Source organism: Centroberyx gerrardi, chromosome 20 (assembly GCF_048128805.1).
Source record: "Centroberyx gerrardi isolate f3 chromosome 20, fCenGer3.hap1.cur.20231027, whole genome shotgun sequence".
Classification (NCBI taxonomy): Eukaryota; Metazoa; Chordata; class Actinopteri; order Beryciformes; family Berycidae; genus Centroberyx; species Centroberyx gerrardi.
Genome location: NC_136016.1, coordinates 24,513,719 through 24,537,849, shown reverse-complemented (window position 1 = coordinate 24,537,849; position 24,131 = coordinate 24,513,719). Strand labels below are relative to the sequence as shown.

The window sequence follows — 24,131 nt, the reverse complement described above, 5'->3', positions numbered from 1 at the left end:
TTGCATTTCAGGCCGTCTCCAAACATAGAAATCTGGTTCTATAAACATGGATTAAGACAAATTCTGCAGTAAAATAGGCCACGCCCACAAAGTGCAGATGTGCTGCGCTCAATTTCCACAGGCAAAACAAAAATCTACGTTTTCTGTGGTTGCTTTTTCCATCTAATAATTGATGTGAAATGTATTTGTTGTTGTTTATCACCCAAAAGCTTTTCACGTCTATTAAACTGCATGATCATTATAATTGAATTATCTGGAAGTCATTCTTATCGTTCTTATTCATTTAGCAATTTGAGTATCAGGCTGCACTGTCCTGGGGTAAAAATAGGTTTAAAATGGGGATTTTAAGATGTGTTTTTTTATGTATATATATATGTGTGTGTGTGTGTGCATACAGACGTCCTGGACTTCTCGGAGGACAGCCTCAGAGTGGTGGCTGAAGCTCCCAGAAGGCCTCTGGGCAAACCGGCCCAGATGGAGAAGGCCCCAGACACACACCGCAGGATCTTCAGCGGACCCAAGAAGGTCAGACACACCTGTCACACACCTGTCACACAGACCAGGTCACTGCAGGCTTCGTGCTCAGCTCCACACTGCTGCTCTTATCTGATTTTTTTTTTCATATATTCATATCTGTTAAAATAACAGATAAAAAAAAAAAATTAAAATCTAATATTTAGAGAAAAAAGTCATGTTTTGAGAAAAAAGTCATATTATTGTTTGATCCTTAGTTCTGCTAACTTATTTTCATGATATTTTTTTATTATTATTATTATTATTATTATTATTATTATTATTATTATTATTATTATTATTTCATGACTTTTTTCTCGTAGTATTATGACTTTTCTCGAAATTCTGACTCATGTTAAGTCATGCCATGTCTCACTCATGTTAACTTCTGTTAGTGTTGGGCAGTTCTACACATCTCTGACTAAAAAGTGTCAAGTTACTGTTTACAGACACTGTTATAAATACAAGCTCGGAGCAAATTGCAGAATTTAAAATTTCACCCTGGGTTTCACAGCGGGAAGCTCTGTCAGATTAATAAAACCTTCCCCACCCCTCCCGGCCATGGCACCATGTGTTGCTTAGATCACAACTGTACAAGTTTTTAAACTTATAAAGCTTGAAGTGAAATGTTTTCTTTTTAATTCAAGTGTTTTCCCTTTTCCACAATCAGCCTGTTTTTCTAATGCAAATTGCACCAAATGTCCGTTGTTTCCTCCAATGCTTGAATGGTAAGATCAAATTTCAATAAGATCAAATAATAATAATTCTTATTATAGCCTAGAAATTTGATGTAATTTCGAACCCTAACATTTGAAATTTCGCCCTCTGCTGCTCCGTAACAGAAGGCACAGCGAACAAGAGTCCAACTGCACGCGGCTTCGCCAGTTAACGCTACACTCGCTCTGTACATTTGTTAATTTATTTTTAAGTATAATTTAAACAGGTAAGAGTTAATATATTGTTCAATTTCTTTGCCTTTGCAATAAAAAAAGTTGTTCTTTAAAGCGTAACTAAACCCCAAACCCAAATCTTTGGTGAAGCCTGACACCTAATGGTGAAAAGTAGGGTACTGAACTGGCCTTCTGCTCTTGGCTGGTGATGTCATCGCCTGTTGTACTGTATGGAAGGTGACATCACCTGGCACAAACACCAGCCAATAGCAGATGGCCAGTGCAGTACCCCACTTTTCACATTGGGTGTCAGGCTTCACCACAGATTTAGGTGGGCTTTGGTTACTCTTTAATGTTTGTTCAGGCTCCGTTTTAAAAGTATTGTTTTAGCACCGGTGTCTGCAAAATCTAAACGATACCCATCCCTGCAACTTTGAGATTAAACTTGAAAAACATTTTTAAAAATCCCCCCGGCCGCGGCGCCCAGGTGAAGCCTGTGTATGGGAAACACTGAAGCTTCAAGACCAGATCCAGACCAGCAGCAGCGTCTCCTGCAGGCCCACGTGACTCCGTGACTCAGTGCTCTGTGGGCAGAGCGGAGGAGCAGCGCCGCTTCAGCCTGCTGGATTATTCATGTCTGGATGGAGGAAGGGAGGAAGGGACGGACTCGTCGTTGAGCGTCTCTGAACCGCTTCTCTTTTATTTATCAGAGTGCTAATGGCCTCTCAGACCGAGCCGACCGCCTATCAGACTCTATTGATCTCATGAGAGCCGGTGCCTTTTTATAGAGGAGACGGATCAATGATAGAAATCCAGACAGGCGGAAATGTAATCTTAGGTAATTCATATTTATATGGATCGGTGGTGTTTTATAGGGCTGGACAGCCAGCCGGTCTATATTTAGCTGCTCCAATGCTACAGGAGATGAAACTCGTGTTTAACAGATCATTTGTTTTCACTCTTGTTCTGCTGTAGCTGTGTTGTTCATTTGACTAAATACTGTTTCTGGAGTTTGGTGGGCGGGTCTTAACTCTCTGGGTGTTAATGGAGGCTTCCCACCTGATGGTTGGTATGTTCCTTTCAGTTCACAGCACTTTGTAACTTCATTAAGAGAAGTACTGTATGATTGTAGATGTTATTAGCAGGACTACTTTAGGAATTCCAACAGGTTCTGTAGAGCCGGACCAAAACTAGATAGAAAATGGTACTCGATGTAAAACACAGAGTCCCTCTGATGTGAAACAGTTTATATTAAACTGAGACTCTGAGAGAAACTTCCTTACAGTTTCAGATGGACCGGCTCTGTACTGCAGACTGCAGCACTGCTCGCCGTTGTTGTGATGAATTTTGGGGCTTTCAGTTCGTTCTCGTCGGTCAAGTCTCCATCCGATGCATCCTCGATATTTTGAGGTCGGCGAGGAAACTTCCGGGGTTTCTATCCGTCCTCCGTCCGGTCGTTCTTTTGTTTTGGAATCGTCCCTCTGATGTAAAACAGTTTATATTAAAGGTCCATTTTTTAATTCAGGTTTTATGATTTTGTTTTCAAATGTACTGTGGATCAGGATCAGGATCAGAATAATATTCTTCATGATATTTTGCAAGTAAATGTACCTTGCTGCTGCTGAGTGGAGCCTTTCCAGTTCAAATGCTGAAAACTGGACCCTGATTGGACGGATTTCAGTCATTCTTTAGTGAGGGAGCCAATCAGGAGCCAGTCCAGCTGTGATGCGTTTCCTGGAGTTAGACTGAAACCGACTGGGGAAAAGGACGGAGTTTTGAAAATGTAAAAACTTTAAATTAAATCACTCAAACAAAATCACATTTATACAACTACATGAATCATCTCAGTTTAATGTGTGTATGAACAGAGGAAAATTTGAATTCCTATATTAGCGGCCCTTTAAGGGAACTGTGCTGCAGCTTTGGATCTTATTTCCTTGTCCGAAGCCTTTATAGAAACGGAGATAAGTTTGTCCTGAAGTTCTCTCTCGGCACCTGGAGGAAACTTTCAGAGCGCCGAGCTATAAAGTTAATTTCCTCTGCGTCCGGCCGCTGCAGACCAGCGGGAGAGTTTAACAGACACTTCCCCATAGGAGCATAATAACGGACTTAATGTACTTTCTCTCTCTCTCTCTCCCTCGCTCTCCAGTTTCATGCCCCGACTCTCACAATAACTCTGCCTCTCTCTCGCTTGAGTAATGTTCCCTCCGTCTCTCCATCGCTTCCTCTTGATCACTTTGTCTCTCTATATCTTCATTTTTTTACCTCTTCGAATAATGTTCTCTGTCTCTGCGTCCGCCCCCCTCTTCCACTAATATACTCTCTCTCTCTCTAATGTACATTCTGGCTCCCTCGCTCCATCTCCAGTTAACATAAATGGGAGCCGGAGCCGAGTGGAGCTCATTATAAAAACAATAGCCCTTGGAAGTGACCGCCCGATAGCGCAGTCGTCAAAACCGCGGCTCAATTACAGTAAACTGTGCGTCCGCGGCGTCGGCGGAGCTGGAGTGCTGTTGGGTTATTCCACCGAGGACGGAGGGAGATATTAGACGCTGTCATAATGACGCACTCATCCATATTTAGGAGGCGGTGTCGGGTTTATTTGGGGAAAGTTTTTATGGGATGAGCGGTTATTGGATGCATAACAATGACTCTCTCCACATTTGTAGCCTGAGACTCGTCTTCCTGCACTAACTCAGGTTTATTTGTCGCTCCACAAGGAAAACTGCAAGAGGAACTTTTGATCGGTTTGCATTTGTTCGTTTGTCTCTCTGCCAAGTGTTATGTCTCAAGAGGTGTGACCATGTCAGCTTCACTCGAGTCCCAAGTCAGGAGCAATTCTCAAGTCAAGTCCCAAGTCTAAATGTAGATTACCAAGTCAAGTCCAAGTCAAGTCCAAGTCAAGTCCATGTCATTAATGTCAAGTCTCAAGTCTAAATGTAGATTACCAAGTCAAGTCCAAGTCAAGTCCATGTCATTAATGTCAAGTCCCAAGTCTAAATGTAGATTACCAAGTCAAGTCCATGTCATTAATGTCAAGTCTCAAGTCTAAATGTAGAACAGCAAGTCAAGTCAGAACAAATCAAGAGTCCAGTATCAATTTAATATCTTAAAGAAAACTAAATATCTAGGACTTTTCAATGCAATATGGTTTTAATAGGATAAAAACTTGGTAAGAGCATCATGAGTTTGATTTCTATAATCAGTTTCAACTTCAATAAATTCAATCATTCCATACAAATTCAGAAAACAGAATTTAAATTCAGTCGTCCGCTGGAACAAATCTCATCACTTTCAATCTAAGTCATTTACACAAACACAAGATCTCAAGTCAAGACTTTAGAAACCTTTTCAAGTCATCAAAGGTCAAGTCAAGTCTCAAGTCTTCTCTTCATGCATCAAGTCAAGTCTCAAGCTATTAAAACTGTGACTCGAGTCCAAGTGGTGACTCGTGTCCCACCTCTGCTCTGATCAGATTTTGGCGAAGCTTGGGGAAATGATGCATCTCATGGCTGCGTCCAGGCGTGTTCAGAATTACGCCGACTTGCCCATGCATCGTTCTTAGTGGACGATGTGTTTACTGCTTTCCCCTTCGGTCGCACCAGTCCAAAGGCCAAGTCGCATTCCTTATTTTCCCCAAGAAAACCAAAACCTAAAGCCCTGTGTTGTGCTTTCCAAAGCTATCGAAGAATATCTCACACCAGTGGTATTGGTCGTGTTTGTCAGAATTAAAGCTACAATATGCCAGGTGTAAAAAAAAAAATGACACCTAGCACTTTAAACTCAGCCTTAAAGTCGAGATGAAATGAAAAATGCCTTTTTAACCCTTTTAGATCACATCCCCGGTCATATTGTGCACCTATTTAACAATATATGCCAAAAAAAATACAAAAAATCAATTTCTTTGTGTTCTTATATCAAAATTCAATCATGTTTTCTTCCTGTAAAACAAAATATGCCGTGTGCTTACGTAAGCATGCCCATAACCAATTTCAACCAATAATATCATGACATCCACCCATCAATCAATCTTCAACTTTTAGCGCACAGAGCTAAGAGGCTAAGATTCATTAGTTAGCTAGCTAGCAACAGCACGGTACTTCGGTGTGTCTTCGGGTGTTATGACACGCCCACTTTTCAACGTTCAAATCAAATTCCTCCCAACGTTACGTCCCGCCTGTCTTTCCTGTTTCACTCGGAAATACGTCACGATACGGAAGTTAGATACTCTCGAAATGCCGTTTCATCTCGACTTTAAGCTCAGTTTTTATTGTGTTGATTCAGAGGCTCATGTTTATCAAATCACCTTGGCAGTGAGAAGCAGTTTGCTGTTTACGGACGTCCCGCCATGCCGACTGGGATGGGTTCTGTTTTTTTTAGGCAGCAGCACTCACCCACCTTCCCCCGTCTCTCCCATGCAGCTTAGCGGTGGGCGGGGCGGGGCGGGGGGGGTGAGGGGGGGGGCGGGGCGGGGTAGGTGGCCGTCTGTGTCGTCCAGATTACTGTAGGAAGGTTTAATTCGGTGACTTGATGTTCCAGCACAGCGAAGCTCATCCCCAATCTCCCCTTTTGTCTCTGCTTATTAACCCTGCGGTGCCCCCCCCCACCCCCCTCCTGCCGGGCACAGCGCTCTGCTCTACAGCCAAACCCCCTTCTTCTCTTTTTTCTCTCTTTTCTTTTCTTTTATGCCCGTCTCTCCTTCCTTCGTTCCCTCTTTTGTTTTTCTTTATGAATGCCCCGGCAACCGCCAACCTCAGGTTTGGCAAAAAAAGATATAGAGAGAGGACAGGAGACGTGCCAAGGATGAAAGGATGAGGGTGTGGGAGTGTGTGTGTTTGTTTCATGGTGTGAGTGTGTGTGTGTGTGTGTGTGTGTGTGGGTGTGGGGTTATGTGACTGTTTCTCTGTGTTTGTTCTTAAGTATCTGCTGTGTGTGTGTGTGTGTGTCCTGCTGTTTGATCAGTGCTGGCGGACTCACCAGTTTAATGTGCATCCAGTCATGTTCTCTCTCTCTCTCTCTCTCTCTCTCTCTCTCTCTCTCTCTCTCTCTCTCTCTCTCTCTCTCTCTCTCTCTCTCTCTCTCTCTCTCTCTCTCTCTCTCTCTCTCTCTCTCTCTCTCTCTCATTGATCTCACTTGTCACGTTTCAAATTTATCACAAAGTATCGTGGCATGAGAAAAGTAGTTAAACTAGACAACCGCTCCAATAAAATTTAACAAGTACTCATTTTAATGATATGTTTAATAAAAAAATATGTTTTTTTTTTGCCCCTAGTCTCCTTATCTCTTCCTCTTATGCTGGCTTATGGATTCTGAAGTTTACTAGCCACTTGTGAGCTTCAGGTCGTGCGTTGATTATTTAAGTCGTGCTTCGGCTGATAGATATTATGTAAAACGCGCCATGGAGGACACAAGAATGCACAAGAACGCATATTGATAATCAGCCATGGACACACAAGACAGACGCATACAAAAATCAGTTGTCACTATAAACAGTCGCAGCTGTGTACAGTCAGTGTTTCAAGTAAGGTCATGAAATCATCCAAAGGGATTAGGAAGTCCAGTTTCAGCACAGCTTGTAGTTCATTTACTCAGCACAGAATTTACAAACTGACTTTCCTAACTTCAATCTAACCTGACGGCCCTCTGGCATTAGCCATGTGATCAAGTCATTTAGTCACATGGTAGTGTAAGTGTAACAAAGATTTAAGTTAAAAAGCCAAGTTGTTTAGGAGAGCTTTTTAAATGAACAGTTAATGGTGATCCCTTCTCACTGAGTGGGATGGCCTTCCCACGTTTTGTGTGTGAGGAAACCGTCTGCGGTAATGAATCACAGAGCGCTGTGGTTTACTGCATCAGGAGGGGACGGAAAACAGAAAACGGACATGAAAGTGGACTGAACAATTTGACTTGTGTTATCTGGTGAAAAACATGCTGTATCCTGTACAAACTCAGTTCCATTTTCAGTTTTTTAGTTGACTCTTTAGAATAAGTAAATGACTGGTTTTCATCAATCCAAATGCCAAGGTATTAATAAGACTGCATTAATAAGACTGCATACCTTAGCAAATGCCAAGTTATTAATAGGTATTAATAAGGCCGCAGTCTTATTAATAAGACTGCAGTCTTGACAAATGCCAGAGTATTAATGAGACTGCTGTCTTTTTCCACTTAAGGTGTTGATAGGAAATCCTGGAACTGAGTCTTACTTCCTGGGAAACTGCAAGCACTTTGTTTCATCTGCATTCAGAACAAGTTTGAGATCAATAAGCACCATTTGTAAGGCTTGCAAGTCAGATTGGAGATTGGAAAAAGCCAAAGACTTAGAAGCTGCTGTGGAAAACAAGACTGTATCATCAGTGTAGAAATGTAATTTAGAATGCTACTGCAAAGAACTACAAATATCATTTATAAAAAGCGCGAACAGAAGGGGACCTAAAATGGAACCCTGTGGGACGCCTCTGGAAATAGTGAAGAATCCAGATTTAAGTCCTTCTGCTCCAGCTGATTGTGTTTTGTCACTCAGATAGCTTTCAAACCACTTCAAGGTAGGGCTGCACGATATTGGAAAAAACTGACATTGCAATATTTTTTTTTCCTGTGATATATATTGCGATATGAAAAAATACAGGAATTTTCACCAAATGACTTGAATAGCTCTATCAAGCCTTGCCCCTTTAAGAAGGTGGCCTTGTGGGTAACCTGCGGGTGACGTAGTAGGAAGTGAGTGTGTTTTGTTTTTAGCCGCAGCCAGAGTGAGTTGAAGGATGCTAAGTGAGTAAAGTTAGCATAGTTAGCGGGAAAAGAGCTTAGAGCGTCACCGAGAGGCCGTGCATTATGTTCGCTGCTGTACCGAAATAAAGTGCCAGTTCTCCACTGCAGAGTTGGTTCGGACTCTTAGTAAAAAGCTTGTTACCAGCTACGAGCCAGGCTAAGCTAAAGTAGGCTAGCACAACATCAGAGGCTTCCCAACTACGGTTCGGAGCCGCGAAAGCTGGAAAGGTAACATACGCTACTCTTATAACAAACCCTTAAATCGGAGTAAATTATGTTATATCAGACAGACTTCTCTTGTAGATTAGTCATGGAAAAATGAAATGAAAAATGCGAGTTTTCCTTTTGTATCAAGCAGCAAAAAAGTTGTAGCATGACGTGTTTGAGTTAATTTGCCTTACTTGACATCGCACCTCCTGCGATGTGACTATTGCGCATGCGCACATCGCGATGACGATGCTGAAACGATATATCGTGCAGCCCTACTTCAAGGTGCTACTGTAAAGACTTAACCAGCCAACTCAGGTTATTAGAATAGAATGGGACCTTACTAATGATGGTTGGTCACCTGCCAAAGTCCCTGGTACACTAAGTAACTTAATATGGCACAAATGTAGCAGCATCTGGCTGGTGGCTGGTTGTACCTTCCCATCCTGTATAGAAGTCCTCCTCTAACACAGGTGTTAAATAGCACTATACAAAATATACAACCGTCCTACTTCTGAGCTGCACCCCCTCTGAGGGCAGCAGGCGAGTTAAAAAGAGATATTCAAGCCTTCAGACAACTGAGACACTGATTTTGCAGTAAGGAGGTAAACTCAATATTCCAGCACAGTATTACGCTCTCATTATCTCGTCTACCTCTGCACCGATCTGCAGGGTTATCTCTTCCTATTAAACTCTTAAAAGCACTTAAAATGTGAAATGTGTTGTAATGTTTTTTACTTTCCTTACGTAAGACATTTTAATGAGGTACATTTGTGCTTAGGGCTTTAGAGTTGTTCTAATATCTGTTGTTTTGATGCTCACTGTGTGTGTGTGTGTGTGTGTGTTGCAGTCTCCTACTAAAGCAGTGTACAACGCCAGACACTGGACGGTGGACAGCGAAGAGGAGCCCCCCCCATCTTTCTTCGCACGATCACAAACTGCTCCTGTAAGTGTATACACACACACACACACACACACACACACACACACACACACACACACACACACACACCCACCTACTCCTTTCCAAAATACTCTTAAGATTTCTTTAAGATGTCCTTTTTTCTCCATCAAACAATCCAAACATGACCCACTTACAACTTCAAAATCATTCAATATTCATGTGTAGCTCGACTGCTGCTGTATCATGAAGAGTTCAGTTCATTAGAGTGGAGAAATATCTTCAATCCTACAAAATAAATGATCATTTTACATTGCGGGCATTTAGCTGACACTCTTATGCAGAGTGACTTACAGCAGAATAAGCTTTAATTCCTACATGACCAACATTACCGGTAACTTGGGAAACGCTGATGAACGTGTTTGTCTCTCAGCTTGCTGCTGTGCGTATAATAAACGTTTGTAATTAATTTGGTTGTGCGGACGTCCCTCTTTTTTTGAATCTACATGCACAAGACTCTGCACCCTAAAGACAACAAGAAGAGTTTGGAGTTGAGCGAGCTTTTTCTTCCCTTGTTCAACATTACCAGTAACCAGCAGTCAGGAATGCTTGCAGCCAATAGTAATCAACACCAGGTGAACAGTTGCACTTGGAGCGGATCAGGATTTCAAACCAGCTTCACAGATGCTCATGGGTTGGGAGGAAGTAAACAGAAAACAAAGCAATGGAAAAACTATAGTTCCAGCTTCAAGAAAGTGTGTAACTCCAAGTCCAGGCACAGCCGGGAGTTACATATGAAATACTTTTATTTTCAGCTTACGACTTCCTCTGGGTGTACAAGGGTTTTAATTCACAGTTGCGCCTGGACCTTCATTTATATACTTTCTTGACACTAGGAAGTACATTTTTTCCATGGTTTTGTTTGTGTGCAGGAATCAAAGCCAGTTATGGGCAGGACAGGAAACTGGCTGGTAAACCCCAAAATTCACCAGCTATTCTCAAAGTCTGCCAGTGAGCTCGAACTTTTAGAATGGATTCAAATTCAAAAATGCTTTATTGGCATGACAGTCAGCATGCCAGTGTTGCCAAAGCAATGAAATGTACAAAACAATGTTATAATAGCAACAACAATACAATTTTGATTAAAATAATTACATATCCAGTGTATCCAGAATAGAAATGACTCTGAGTGATGGCTGGTTACCTGTAGAGTCGACTGACTCAACACTTCCAGCCTCAGTTTAAAGCGAGCTGTGTAACAACAACTCAGCCAGCGCTGATCCGCCGATTCATTCACTTCAACCCAGCTATGGAAACGCAGCTAATTTGCATTTTATAATTTCCAGTGCAATTTTAATTTGCATGTAATGGTTGGCTTAAAAGCGGCTTGACAGTTGGATGGAAACATAGCAAGGCCTACTCTCTCTCTCGCTCTCTCTCTCTCTCTCTCTCTCTCTTTCTCTTTCTCTGTCTCTCTCTCTCTCTTTCTCTCCCTCCCCCCCTCTCTCTCTCTCTCTCTCTCTCCCTCTCTCTCTCTCTCTCTCTCTTTCTCTGTCTCTCTCTCTCTTTCTCTGTCTCTCTCTCTCTCTTTCTGTCTCTCGCTCTCTCTCTCTCTTTCTCTGTCTCTCTCGCTCTCGCTCTGTCTCTCTGTCTTTCTTTCTCTCTCTCTCTCCCTCTCTCTCCCTCTCTCTCTCTGTCTCTCTCTCTCTCTTTCTCTGTCTCTCTCTCTCTCTGTCTCTCTCTCTCTCTCTCTCTCCCTCTCTCTCTCTGACATCATATACCTCTCTCTCCAGCAGCTTCACCCCCTCAGGTCTCTGTCTCCCTCTGACCGTTAAGCAGCCGTCATTAGAGTCAGACGGACGGGTCTCATTATCTCTGTGAGGAACAGCGACCTGCAGCAGCAGCAGCGTCCCGCGACTCTCTGATAACACCGGCCTGTTTTATAGCAGCTGATAGCTTACATAGAGCGCACCGAGTGTGGGGCCATGAGTCTGTGAGTTAGGGAGACTCTGTAAATACACTGTCCATCAACAGTTTGGGGACACCTCGTTTTTGAAAATGTTTAACAAATATTTGTTATTATTATTATATATTATTAATATTTATATAAATGTTTCTTTGTTGGTTTGCAATAACTTAACCCCATTAAAAACTAACAAGGTTTAGTTTGAGAAAGAAAATCATACATGCAAATATTTGTGACGATAACACTAAAACAATTAAAGGTCCCATATGGTATAAAGCAGGACTCCCCTCTCCTCTGTGATGATAAAGGAGTTGGATGTGTATCTAAACATGGTGAAAGTATCAAAACTAAATCCACACAATCCATATTAGAAAAGCGAGCCTCTAAACGAGCCGTTTGGACTTCCGTAACTTTGTGGCGTCACAAAGGTTCGCTCATGATCATTTCTGTAAGAAATAATAGACTAACAAAGTGTTTTTTTCAAAGCGGTCGAGCGGTCATCGTTGTTTATTACCGGAGAGTTTTCCCTACCTGTAGCCGCCGGGCCGCGGCGTCTCACGTTTCACTCTCGAAACGGTTAGCCAATCGGAACAGAGGGGTCGTTAATATTAATGAGCCTTAAAGACACGGCGACAGAAACGGCCTGTTCTTGGTAAGGCTCAGAGAGATGCTGGAAAATGAACGTGGAGAAATGGATTGAGAGTGTTTTTGGTTCATGACACCACACACACAGCTCTGAATGGACCTCAAGACACAAAATAAAACTCTGGACAGTGGAGAATATGGACCTTTAAACTCCTCCTCAGCAGCTGAACTGCTGCTCACAGTGTTGAAGAAATGGATCCAAAGTATAAGAAAATAGATATTTTATGTTAACAAAAGCATTGCAGATATTTTTTCCCCTTATTCTTCATTGAAAAATAACAGAAAATCAAATAATACTTTGAAAATTTGGAGAAGGCAAGGTGCTACAACACAGCAGCTACAACACACTCCGCCCGTCAACAGCTTGGAGACCCAAGCTGTTGACGGGCGGAGTGTGTTGTAGCGGTTGAGCCGATGCTTTCATCCAGAGTGACTTTCAGTCAGTGAGTCAGCGCTCTAAACCGTGACCACAAACACAAACAATTACACAAACAATAACCCTCCTGTTTCCCATAAACCCCTGCTCCCTCCCTCCCTCCCTCCCTCCCTCCCTCCCTGCAGGCGAGCGTCTCAGCAGGAGGCTCCAGTAAGGAGTCGACTAACGCCCAGAAGGACGACGGCGTTTTCAAGGCTCCTCCCCCTCCTCCGAAGGTCACCAAGTTAGTCACCTTCCCCACAGACCTGTACCAGGACACCATCACCACGCTCAAGTGCCGCAAAGAGCACAAGGAGGTACACACACACACACACACACACACACACACACACCTGGGATATCATGACACAATTCTGCTGTCTGATCTGATGAGAACAAGCACATTTTATATAAAAACTTTGACTAAATTAGGTATGAAACATTTGAAGGAATATTATCAGAAAATCTAAGTTTTGGTTGACATCAGTAAAAAGCAGTAAAGTAACAACAAAGTAAATGGATTATAAGTTTGAAAACAGCCACAGACATACACTACCAGTCAAAAGTTTGGACGCACCACATTTTTCTTTATTTTTACTATTTTCCACATTTTAGAATAACAGTAAAGACATCAAAACTATGAAATAACACAAATGGAATTATGCAGCGACCAAAAAAGTGTTAAACAAATCAAAACTATCTTATATTTTAGATTCTTTGCCTTGATGGAAAGGCAAAGGCTTTGGAAAGAAATTCATACACTATTTATATTTGTCTAAGAAACTCATTTCAAGCATTTAAGCAGAAGCCTTTAGATCAGAATGCTTTAAGAGAATGAGAAATATTAGCAGTATTTGTCCGCAGGTTAGTGATTGTTTCCCACTCTGCTAACTGTGTATCTGTGTTTCTCCAGCTGTACACGGTGGTCCAGCATGTGAAGCACTTCAACGACGTGGTGGAGTTCGGAGAGAACCAGGAGTTCACCGACGACTTTGAGTATCTGGCCACCGGTCTGAAGAGCGGGCAGCCTCTCAACACACGCTGCCTCAGGTAGGAGTCCGCTGGCACGCCCCGGGTCTGGAATGAAACGCTCCCTTTCCACCGCTGCAGGGATGGAGATCTGGCTCCTTTACATTTAGCTTAGTCTCTTATCCAGGTTGACTTGCAGTGTGTGCAACTTTAGTGTGAGCCTCAATTCATAGATCACCAATATTATAATTAACCAAGTGTTCCAGGTAGAGTTCGACTGATATCAGGTTTTCAAGGGCCGATACAGATGCTTAGAGGCTGAGGGAGGCCGATAGAGCCGAACAATTAATCGAAAAAAAATCGAAATCGCAATACGAACTTCTGCAATTTCCAAATCTCAGAGTCTGCAGTTAGTTTCTTCAGAGAGAGTTTGGTCCAAACTGGATTTGTGAACCAGGAGTTTTAGAATCAAAACCTTCATCAGACTCAAACTCAGTAAATCTGCACACTCACATCTAGTTTTTTAACTAAATCACTTTTCTTTCAACAATTTTAAAGTTCTAAAAAAATGTATGACAAGAGCAACTTGGTATCACAATTGCAATATTCTGTCAAATAATCGCGATTTGATTTTTTTGTCAATATATCTTTCAGCCCTAATAGCTGATATAATGCAGATTTAGAATATTTGCATATATCTGGATATTAAAAAAAAAAAATTACAGTGTCAAACTCAAATAATTCAAATGTATAAAAAATCACCTCAGTTATTTATAAGATGTTAATATTTGTTAACTGTTTTTTTTGTTTTATTTGGCATATGAAATGCCGCAAAAATTGCTGGTTGTCAAATTTTTTTTTTTTTAGTGTTTCTTGTTGATTTGGGCCAAATTACACACTAATGGGCAGAATTTGTTTATTAAATAATAAAATAAAATGTAGACATCATCTATATTCGTATCACCATTTGCTGATGTCGATTGTTGACATTGGTCGAACTCAAGTGCCAGGTGGGCGGGGTTACACATAGTTTAGGGGCGTGTCCCTGCAGTCTTGATTGAATGTACTCTGTGTGTGTGTGTGTGTGTGTGTGTGTGTGTGTGCGCAGTGTGATCAGCCTGGCCACACCCGCTGTGCCATGCCCAGCTTCAGGATGCACCTGCGGGCCAGAGGGAAGGTGGCCCAGGTCTTCAAGACGCTCAACGACGCCCCGCAGCACCCGGTGAGAAACACTCTGCACCCGTCTGCCGGCTGAGCTCAGCTTCCATCAGCTGCTCGGTCAACAGGCCGCTCCTGCCAGCTTCCTGTCTGTAGTTTGCTCTTAAATTCAGTTCCAGGCAGCACCAAAACGTCTTAAAAGGTCTTAAACTGACTTCATTCATCGCTTTACTGTCTTTTCTCCCTCTGGTGGCTTGACTTTTTAGTTAACATCCGTCTGCAAATAAGCCAGATGTCCAAGTATCGAAACGTGGAGCGACGATAATCGTGATCCAATCGTTACCCAAATAATCGAAATCGAATCATGAGACACCCAAAGATTCTGTCACATGTTTCTATCACTCTCTCTCTATCTGTCTCTCTCTCTCTCTCTCTCTCTCTCTCTCTCTCTCTCTCTCTCTCTCTCTCTCTCTCTCTCTCTCTCTCTCTCTCTCTCTCTCTCTCTCTCAATTTAATTCAATTCAAGGAGCTTTGTTGGCATGACGTACATGTGCACATGTTGTCAAAGCATAGATTCAAACATAAATGAGATAGAAATAAAGTAAAGTAAAATGAAATAAACTGCATATTAAATACATAGATTCATCACAGTTATCTTCAACTCTCTCTCTCTCTCTCTCTCTCTCTCTCTCTCTCTCTCTCTCTCTCTCTCTCTCTCTCTCTCTCTCTCTCAGAACCTGGCGTTGTGCACGGCGTCTCTCATGTACATCCTGAGCAGAGACCGGTTGAACATGGACCTGGACCGCTCCTGTCTGGACCTGATGATCCGCCTGCTGGAGCTGGACCAGGACCAAGGGGGCGTGGCCGGGACCGACTCCGCCCCCCAGCTGAGCGCCAGGGAGATCGCCAAGGTGAAGGAGAAGATCCGGAAGCTGTGTGACACGGTGCACAACAAGCACCTGGACCTGCAGAACATCACGGTACGCTGCTTCCACCGGCACCAGGCTTCAGGACCAGTACTGAGACTTTAGACTCAGGTCGCTTATAGTCGATATTTTGTGCCAATATTAGTCTTGGGCGATATAAAAAAAAAATGTTATATCGCGATACTGTCCTGCCAAAATATTGTGATAGATGATACTATTGCAGGGTGGGGGGTCGTTTTTTTCTGGGTTTTTTATTTGGGGGGTATTTTATTTATTTAATTATTTTTTCTTCCAAATTACATCCAATTTCTAGGCTATTAATAATGAAAATGATTATTATTCGCTATATAGAAATATCACAATATTTTGTGAATATTGCGATATTTCTATCTGGAATTATAATCTCTATTCAAGAAATATCGCGATAATCGATAATATTGAATATCGGCCCAAGCCTAGCCAATATCCAATATATTTTCTGGTATTTTATTTCTTCTAAATTACATTACATTTATATCTATTATTATCAATAGCCTAGAAATTTGATCTTACTATTTAAGCATCGAAGGAAATAACGGCCATTTGGTGTAATTTGCTCGTTCCTGATATTTCCAGGAAAACAGGGATTGTGGAAAAGTAAAAAGACACATTTTTCACTACAACTGTGATTATTTTTGTTTTTCACTATCCTACCACTAGTAAATAACAGGTTTATAAGTTTAAAAGTTTGCACAGTTGCGATCTAAGCATATATTCGATTTTCGATACCGCGGAAAATATTGCGATATTCGATATTATAGAATATCGGCCCAAGCCTTGTGTTTCCTGGTGTGAGCTGTAAGGAGTCAGTTTGCTCAGCTCAGTATGGAGTGATGAAAGCTCTGGTCCGTGTCCTGCAGACGGGCCACCTGGCCATGGAGACCCTGCTGTCTCTCACCTCCAAGAGAGCAGGAGACTGGTTCAAAGAGGAGCTGAGGCTGCTGGGAGGACTGGACCACATCGTAGACAAAGGTAACACATCACACTCTACATGTTATTAAGACTTTATATCTACTGTATGGAACTCAGTCACAGTGGGCAAAAACTTCTCTAGTATCAAGTATCTCAGGTGAAACCTCTGGCTTGATTTAACCAAACTTGGAAGGATGATGCATGTTTGATCATGTCTGCATCATGTCTGCATCATGTTTGATCATGTTTGCATCATGTTTGCATCATGTTTGATCATGTTTGATCATGTTTGCATCATGTTTGATCATGTTTGCATCATGTTTGATCATGTTTGATCATGTTTGCATCATGTTTGCATCATGTTTGATCATGTTTGATCATGTTTGATCATGTTTGCATCATGTTTGCATCATGTTTGCATCATGTCTGCATCATGTCTGCATCATGTCTGCATCATGTCTGCATCATGTTTGATCATGTTTGATCATGTTTGCATTATGTTTGATCATGTTTGATCATGTTTGCATCATGTTTGATCATGTTTGATCATGTTTGCATCATGTTTGATCATGTTTGATCATGTTTGCATCATGTTTGATCATGTTTGCATCATGTTTGATCATGTTTGATCATGTTTGCATCATGTTTGCATCATGTTTGATCATGTTTGATCATGTTTGATCATGTTTGCATCATGTTTGCATCATGTTTGCATCATGTCTGCATCATGTCTGCATCATGTCTGCATCATGTCTGCATCATGTTTGATCATGTTTGATCATGTTTGCATTATGTTTGCATCATGTTTGATCATGTTTGCATCATGTTTGCATCATGTCTGCATCATGTCTGCATCATGTTTGATCATGTTTGATCATGTCTGCATCATGTTTGATCATGTTTGCATCATGTTTGCATCATGTTTGATCATGTTTGCATCATGTTTGCATCATGTCTGCATCATGTCTGCATCATGTTTGATCATGTCTGCATCATGTCTGCATCATGTTTGATCATGTCTGCATCATGTCTGCATCATGTTTGCATCATGTTTGCATTGACCTGCGGTTGTGGGTCAAAAAGGGTTTTGGGCGGGTTAACGAAGAGTAAAAGATATATATATTTTTAAATTTTCAGTATATATAAATCTGCTAGTAGTAGGTTAATAAGGCTATAAGGTGTTTTGTTTTGGATGATTTACCTGCAGACCAGCTGAGTGTGGCAGCCCATTGGCTCGCTGCTCTAAGCCTACATGTGTTTAACCCGCTCTTAAATACTTTAATTCACAGCTTTGAAAATGAACATAAGACTTGGCAACACTTGTTTCATTTGCTGATCAGACAGGATTTATTCATTTCCATTCCATTACTGGCGGAGCGGAGCGCACAGTGCAGCGCCAGGGCACTAGAGCAGCATAAACCTCAAATAAATAAAATGTCCTGCCTTTTATCTCTCTCTCTCTCTCTCTCTCTCTCTCTCTCTCTCTCTCTCTCTCTCATCTCTCTCCTCTCTCTCTCTCTCTCTCTCTCTCTCTCTCTCTCTCTCTCTCTCTCTCTCTCTCTCTCTCTCTCTCTCTCTCTCTCTCTCCACAGTGAAAGAGTGTGTTGATAACTTGAACCAGGAAGACGATAAGGAGAAGTTGGTGTCGTCTCTGTGGGGGGCGGAGAGGTGTTTACGGGTCCTGGAGAGTGTGAGTACACACACACACGAATATACACACACGCACACATGATTTTTTTGAAGTTTTACACCAAATGTTAGTTTTTTAGGTTTTATTTTATTGTTACATGAACCTATGGTCGGTATACTGGTTTTAATTCTTTGCTTTTGTCCTCAAATCAATTCTGCTTTATTATCACCAAAGGGAAATTAGAGGATCTAAAACACACACACACACACACACACACACACACACTCACTCACTCTTTCACACACACTGGAGTGGTGTTAGCTCCCATCAGTGCAGAGTGTTAGCTGTTAGCTCAGGGTTATTGATGTGGTTAATGGATGGAGGATTGACTGAGTCTACTGTCAGCCTCTATTGACTCTAGTTCACCTGCTGTAGCCTTACATCACCAGGGACGACTGTGTGTGTGTGTGTGTGTGTGTACTAGGTGTTTATTTGTAAGGTTTAAGTGTCTTCTCTCATATAATCACTAAAGCTGAACAACTACTTGGTGGGGGGAAGAAAAACGAAATGGCAATATGAACTTGTGTCTGTTCTGTCCAGGTGACGGTCCACAACCCAGAGAACCAGAGCTACCTGATCGCTTACAAAGACTCCTCACTCATCGTCTCCTCCGCAAAGTGAGTCCACACACACACACACACACACACACACACACACACACTCTCATACAGTGTGTAGGCGGTCCTGACCTCTGACCCCGGATGTGTCACTAGTGGCTTAATCTGTCTGTCTGTCTGTCTGTCTGTCTGGGTGTGTTGAAGTTGGACAGTAGGTCAGTTTATCAGTCTGATCTGCTCAGTCTGATCTGATGCAGTTTGATTGATCACAGATTGATCGTAGAACTGATCAACTCTACACTGGTTGTCTATGGGAAGAGCTGAACCTGAACTGGTTCTGATGAGTCAGATTCCACTAAGTTCTTCTTCTTCTTCTTCTTCTTCTTCTTCTTCTTCTTCTCCTTGTCCTTCTCCTCATCATCATGTGGTTCAGTGGAGAGTTTTAGTGTCCCACGATGGTCTAAATGTTTCAGAGGTTTTTCATCCTGACAGGAAAGTTTGGGAGGAAACTCTGAATACTTGGAATTTTTTGCCTTGAAAATTCAAATTTAAAGATATTGAACGTCACAAAATATTGGCAGGTTCAATCAAAAAACAATTATTTCTTCCTTTGAAAACCCAAGTTGGTTGAACTCTTGCCTGCAGGAAATCACAACTGTCCTTCTGTGTGTTAACACAAGTGAATCTGTGTGTGTGTGTGTGTGTGTGTGTGTGTGTATATGTCGGACAGTTATTATTATGTGAATGGAAACGTCCTTTTTCATTATGGGGGTTTTGTTGTTTCATTTCCTGATCATGACTTCCTGTCAGTCACACTGTTGACCTGTTACCCCTGACCTTGGCCCCGCCCCCTCCCCAGGGCATCGACCAATAGAGCGGAGTCTGCTGTGGAAATGACCTGACCTTGTTCTCTCTCTCTGGTTCTCTCTGTCTCTCTCTCTCTCTCTCTGTCTCTCTCTCTCTCTCTCTCTGTCTCTCTCTCTCTCTCTCTGTCTCTCTCTCTCTCTCTCTCTGTCTCTCTTTCTCTGTCTCTCAATTCAATTCAACATGCTTTATTGGCATGAAAGTTAAAAACGGTATCGCCAAAGCACTTTGTATCTGTGTATCTATCTGTGTGTGTGTGTGTGTGTGTGTGTGTGTGTGTGTGTGTGTGTGCGGGGTTGACACCATATAATGCATAATCAATAGTCAGAACAGTTGAACAATAAATAAGTTCAGTTCAAATGGGAATACAAGAAGTTGATCAACGTGTGTGTGTTAAAGTTATTAAATATCGACTATCAGCAATTTATACCAAGAAATATCAGTATCGGCCCACAAAAACTCATATCGGTCAAACCTACTACACACACACACACACACACACACACACACACACACCAGCAGCCTTGTCTGCTGTCAGTAATGTCATTACTCCTCTCCGCTCCTCCTTCACCCCTCTGTGACCGGGCTGTACCCCCTGCAGGAGGCCTGGTGTGTGTGTGTGTGTGTGTGTGTGTGTGTGTGTGTGTGTGTGTGAGGAGGAGGAGGAGGACGAAGGCTGTGTGTGTCGACAAAGAGCTGCTGTTCCAGTGTTTGACACAGGCTTCAGTATCAGGCTTCAGCTGTCCTCACTGTTAACTCCATTAACCCCCAAACCACACACACACACACACACACACACACACACACTTTTGCTTAATCACTATCTCTGCTTGAAATTAATCTTTCACTCTCTTGTTCATTCAATTTCTTGTTCATTCATCTCCTATTTTCTTCTCTTTAATTTCTTTTTGTCCCTTCTCTTCTCTTCTCTTTGCTTTCCTTCTCTCGTTTTCTTCTATTTTCTTTTCTGTTTCATTCTCTTCCTCTTTCCTCCTCCTCCTCCTCCTCATGCACGCTGCCCTTATTGTTTCAACCCAGATTCACCCTCTGCCTCTCTCTCTGTTTCAGCTGTCGGCTGAGCTAATTCAATAAGCCCCCAAACCACACACACACACACACACACACACACACACACACACACACACTTTGGCTTATTCACTCAATCTCATCTGTCTGAACAGGAACCTGACTTTTTTGTCTACAGATCACAGTTGTCAGTAAACCAGATCCACGCTGCTGTGGCGGAAACACTTTCACTGTTTCAGCAGCCAGCTAGCAAATACATTTCATGGAGAAAATGTGTGGGCTAGAAGTATAAGAAAACCTAACATTTAAATGCTGCTATGGATTTACTGGGTGGTTGCTAGGGAGTTCCTGTGTGATTGCTAGGGTGTACTAGGCAGTTGCTAGGTTGTTACTAGTTGGTTGCTAGGGGGTTCCTATGTGGTTGCTAGGTTGTTACTAGTTGGTTGCTAGGGGGTTCCTATGTGGTTGCTAGGGTGTACTAGGTGGTTGCTAGGTTGTTTCTAGGTGGTTGCTAAGGTGTTTCTAGGTCATTGTTAGAGTGTTTCTAGGTGGTTGCTAAGGTGTATTGGGTGGATGCTGGTGGGTACTAGGAGGTTGCTAAGGTGTACTAGATGGTTGCTACTTATGCTACTATTAGTAGTAGTGGTAGTACTAGTAGGTAGTAGTCATAATACTTATAGAAGTAGTAGTACTAATAGAAATAGTAGATATAGTAGAGAAATAGTAGAGTAGTAGTGGAGGCAGTAGTAGTCGTGGAAGCAGTAGTAGTGGGGGCAGTAGTAGTAGAGACAGTAGTAGTAGTAGTGGAGGCAGTATTCGTAGTAGTAGCAGCAGTAGTAGTGGAGGCAGTAGCAGTATTAGTAGCAGTAGCAGCAGTAGTAGTGGAGGCAGTAGTAGTAGTGGAGGCAGTATTAGTAGCAGTAGTAGTGGAGGCAGTAGCAGTATTAGTAGCAGCAGTAGTAGTGGAGGCAGTAGCAGTATTAGTAGTAGTAGCAGCAGTAGTGGAGGCAGTAGCAGTATTAGTAGCAGCAGTAGTAGTGGAGGCAGTAGCAGTATTAGTAGCAGTAGTAGTGGAGGCAGTAGCAGTATTAGTAGCAGTAGCAGCAGTAGTAGTGGAGGCAGTAGTAGTAGTGGAGGCAGTATTAGTAGCAGTAGTAGTGGAGGCAGTAGCAGTATTAGTAGCAGCAGTAGTAGTGGAGGCAGTAGCAGTATTAGTAGCAGTAGTAGTGGAGGCAGTAGCAGTATTAGTAGCAGCAGTAGTAGTGGAGGCAGTAGCAGTATTAGTAGTAGTAGCAGCAGTAGTGGAGGCAGTAGCAGTATTAGTAGCAGCAGTAGTAGTAGAGGCAGTAGCAGTATTAGTAGCAGTAGCAGCAGTAGTAGTAGAGGCAGTAGCAGTATTAGTAGTAGTAGCAGCAGTAGTAGTAGTAGAGGCAGTAGCAGTATTAGTAGTAGTAGCAGCAGCAGTAGTAGTAGAGGCAGTAGCAGTATTAGTAGTAGTAGCAGCAGCAGTAGTAGTAGAGGCAGTAGCAGTATTAGTAGTAGTAGCAGCAGTAGTAGTGGAGGCAGTAGCAGTATTAGTAGTAGTAGCAGCAGCAGTAGTAGTAGAGGCAGTAGCAGTATTAGTAGCAGTAGCAGCAGTAGTAGTAGAGGCAGTAGCAGTATTAGTAACAGTAGTAGCAGTAGTAGTAGAGGCAGTAGCAGCAGTAGTAGTAGAGGCAGTAGCAGTATTAGTAGCAGTAGCAGCAGTAGTAGTAGAGGCAGTAGCAGTATTAGTAGTAGTAGCAGCAGTAGTGGAGGCAGTAGCAGTATTAGTAGTAGTAGCAGCAGTAGTAGTGGAGGCAGTAGCAGTATTAGTAACAGTAGCAGCAGTAGTAGTAGAGGCAGTAGCAGTATTAGTAACAGTAGCAGCAGTAGTAGTGGAGGCAGTAGCAGTATTAGTAACAGTAGCAGCAGTAGTAGTGGAGGCAGTAGCAGTATTAGTAACAGTAGCAGCAGTAGTAGTAGAGGCAGTAGCAGTATTAGTAGTAGTAGCAGCAGTAGTAGTGGAGGCAGTAACAGTATTAGTAGCAGTAGTGTGTCTGTGTAGCTAGATGTTTAAAATAGTCAGACCCTTGTATGTTTTTTCTTCCCTGCCTGCCGACTCAGCAGCTTCACCCTGACTCCACCCTGACTCCACCCTGACCCCACCCTGACCCCACCCTGACCCCACCCTGACCCCACCCTGACTCCACCCTGACTCCACCCTGACTCCACCCTGACTCCACCCCTCTGTGCTGATGGCGGCTCATTTCCTCACCGGTGGTTGAACCGGTGAGGAAATGGTGAATCGGTCAATCTCTCATTCTTCTGCACATCCTCTCTCTTCTCCTCCCTCGTCCTTTCCTCTGTCCTCTTTTTCTCTGTTGTTTGTTTTCTCTCCATTGAATTCAGTTGAATGGGAGCTCTGTTGGCAGGAATGGGAAATTTCACCATGGCCAAAACAGAAGGTGAATCCCATTCAGTGCAGAACAACAGCAAACAGAGCAGATTAGCTCTCTGCAGTGTTGTTCATCATGTGTTGTTGCACCAGTTAAAGGAGAAGTCCACCTGTGATCCTCGAACACTGCTACACCTCATCAGTCTGTTCAACACATCCAGGAGTTATTTAGTGATGAAGTGAACCCACTTTCCCTCAACCTGCCCCATCTGCTTCTACTGCAGTTAGTGATTTACTACGTTTCCCAGAATGCCTTTCAGTAAGCTCCATTCTGGTCTATCTGCTGCTCCTGTGGGTGGAGGAATCTCTCACCAAACAGCAAAATGGAAACAGAAATGCTGTAACTGATAACAGTGTTAAAGTGTTTTAGGGTGGATTTCTCCTTTTAATGTGCGACAACAATAAACAACATTTTGGGAATTCTTATTTCGTCTCAGTCTTCTTCTCTGTTGCTTATTCTTCTTCTGGCTCATTTTCACTTTCTCTGATCTTTCCCTTTACACTTTTTAATATTTTATATCTATCATGTCTGTCTTTTGTTTTTTCTTTCTCTTTTTTCTCTTTCTCCCTTTCTGTCTTTCTCTTTCTTTCCCCACTTTCTTTCTTTCTTTCTCTTGTTTCTTTCTTTCATTCTCTCTCTCTCTCTCTCTCTCTCGCTCCCCCCCTCCTGAACTCTGCTCTCCTCTCTCTCTCTCTGTCATTATCTCTAATCTAGTTATTTCCATCAGGCTGCTGACCTGCTGCAGCCGGCCTCCCTGCTCCCTGTGTGTGTGTGTGTGTGTGTGTGTGTGTGTGTGTGTGTTAATTTGCGCTGGTGGATCAATGCTGCTCTGTTTTATGACAGAAAAGGAAAAGAGGAGAGTCAACTTCGTATTCCACTGTCTTCTTTTCATTTTTTTCATTTTCAATTCATTTTTCAATTCTACTCCATTTTGAATTCTCCTCATCTGATATGATTTTTATGTATTTATTTATTTATTTATTTCTTATTTGCCCAGTGGACGACTTACATTATCTATTTAATGCAGCTCATTACCATTATTGTTGTTTTTCTTACTTTTTATCCAACTCTAATTTATTCAATTGTGGTAGTTTTACATCACTGTCTCTTTGGGTTTTATTGTATACAAAGCACTTTGTAAACCTTGTAAAGGCAGTAAAACAGACTTGTAAAACAGACTTGTCTCCCCCCCGTCCCATCCGTCC

The 24,131-nt window shown here is 42.4% G+C and overlaps 1 protein-coding gene across 1 annotated transcript in view; it reads left to right on the top strand.

The window, feature by feature from the left end:
* The window catches only part of waplb (WAPL cohesin release factor b), a 47,804-nt gene that overhangs the window by 16,225 nt on the left and 7,448 nt on the right, over positions 1-24,131 (top strand). The window contains 10 exon segments of the mRNA XM_078290847.1: positions 398-525; positions 9,232-9,327; positions 12,455-12,625; positions 13,222-13,358; positions 14,386-14,401; positions 14,404-14,499; positions 15,170-15,415; positions 16,261-16,372; positions 17,905-18,002; positions 18,543-18,619. Of these exon segments, the coding sequence (XP_078146973.1) occupies positions 398-525; positions 9,232-9,327; positions 12,455-12,625; positions 13,222-13,358; positions 14,386-14,401; positions 14,404-14,499; positions 15,170-15,415; positions 16,261-16,372; positions 17,905-18,002; positions 18,543-18,619 (1,177 nt within the window).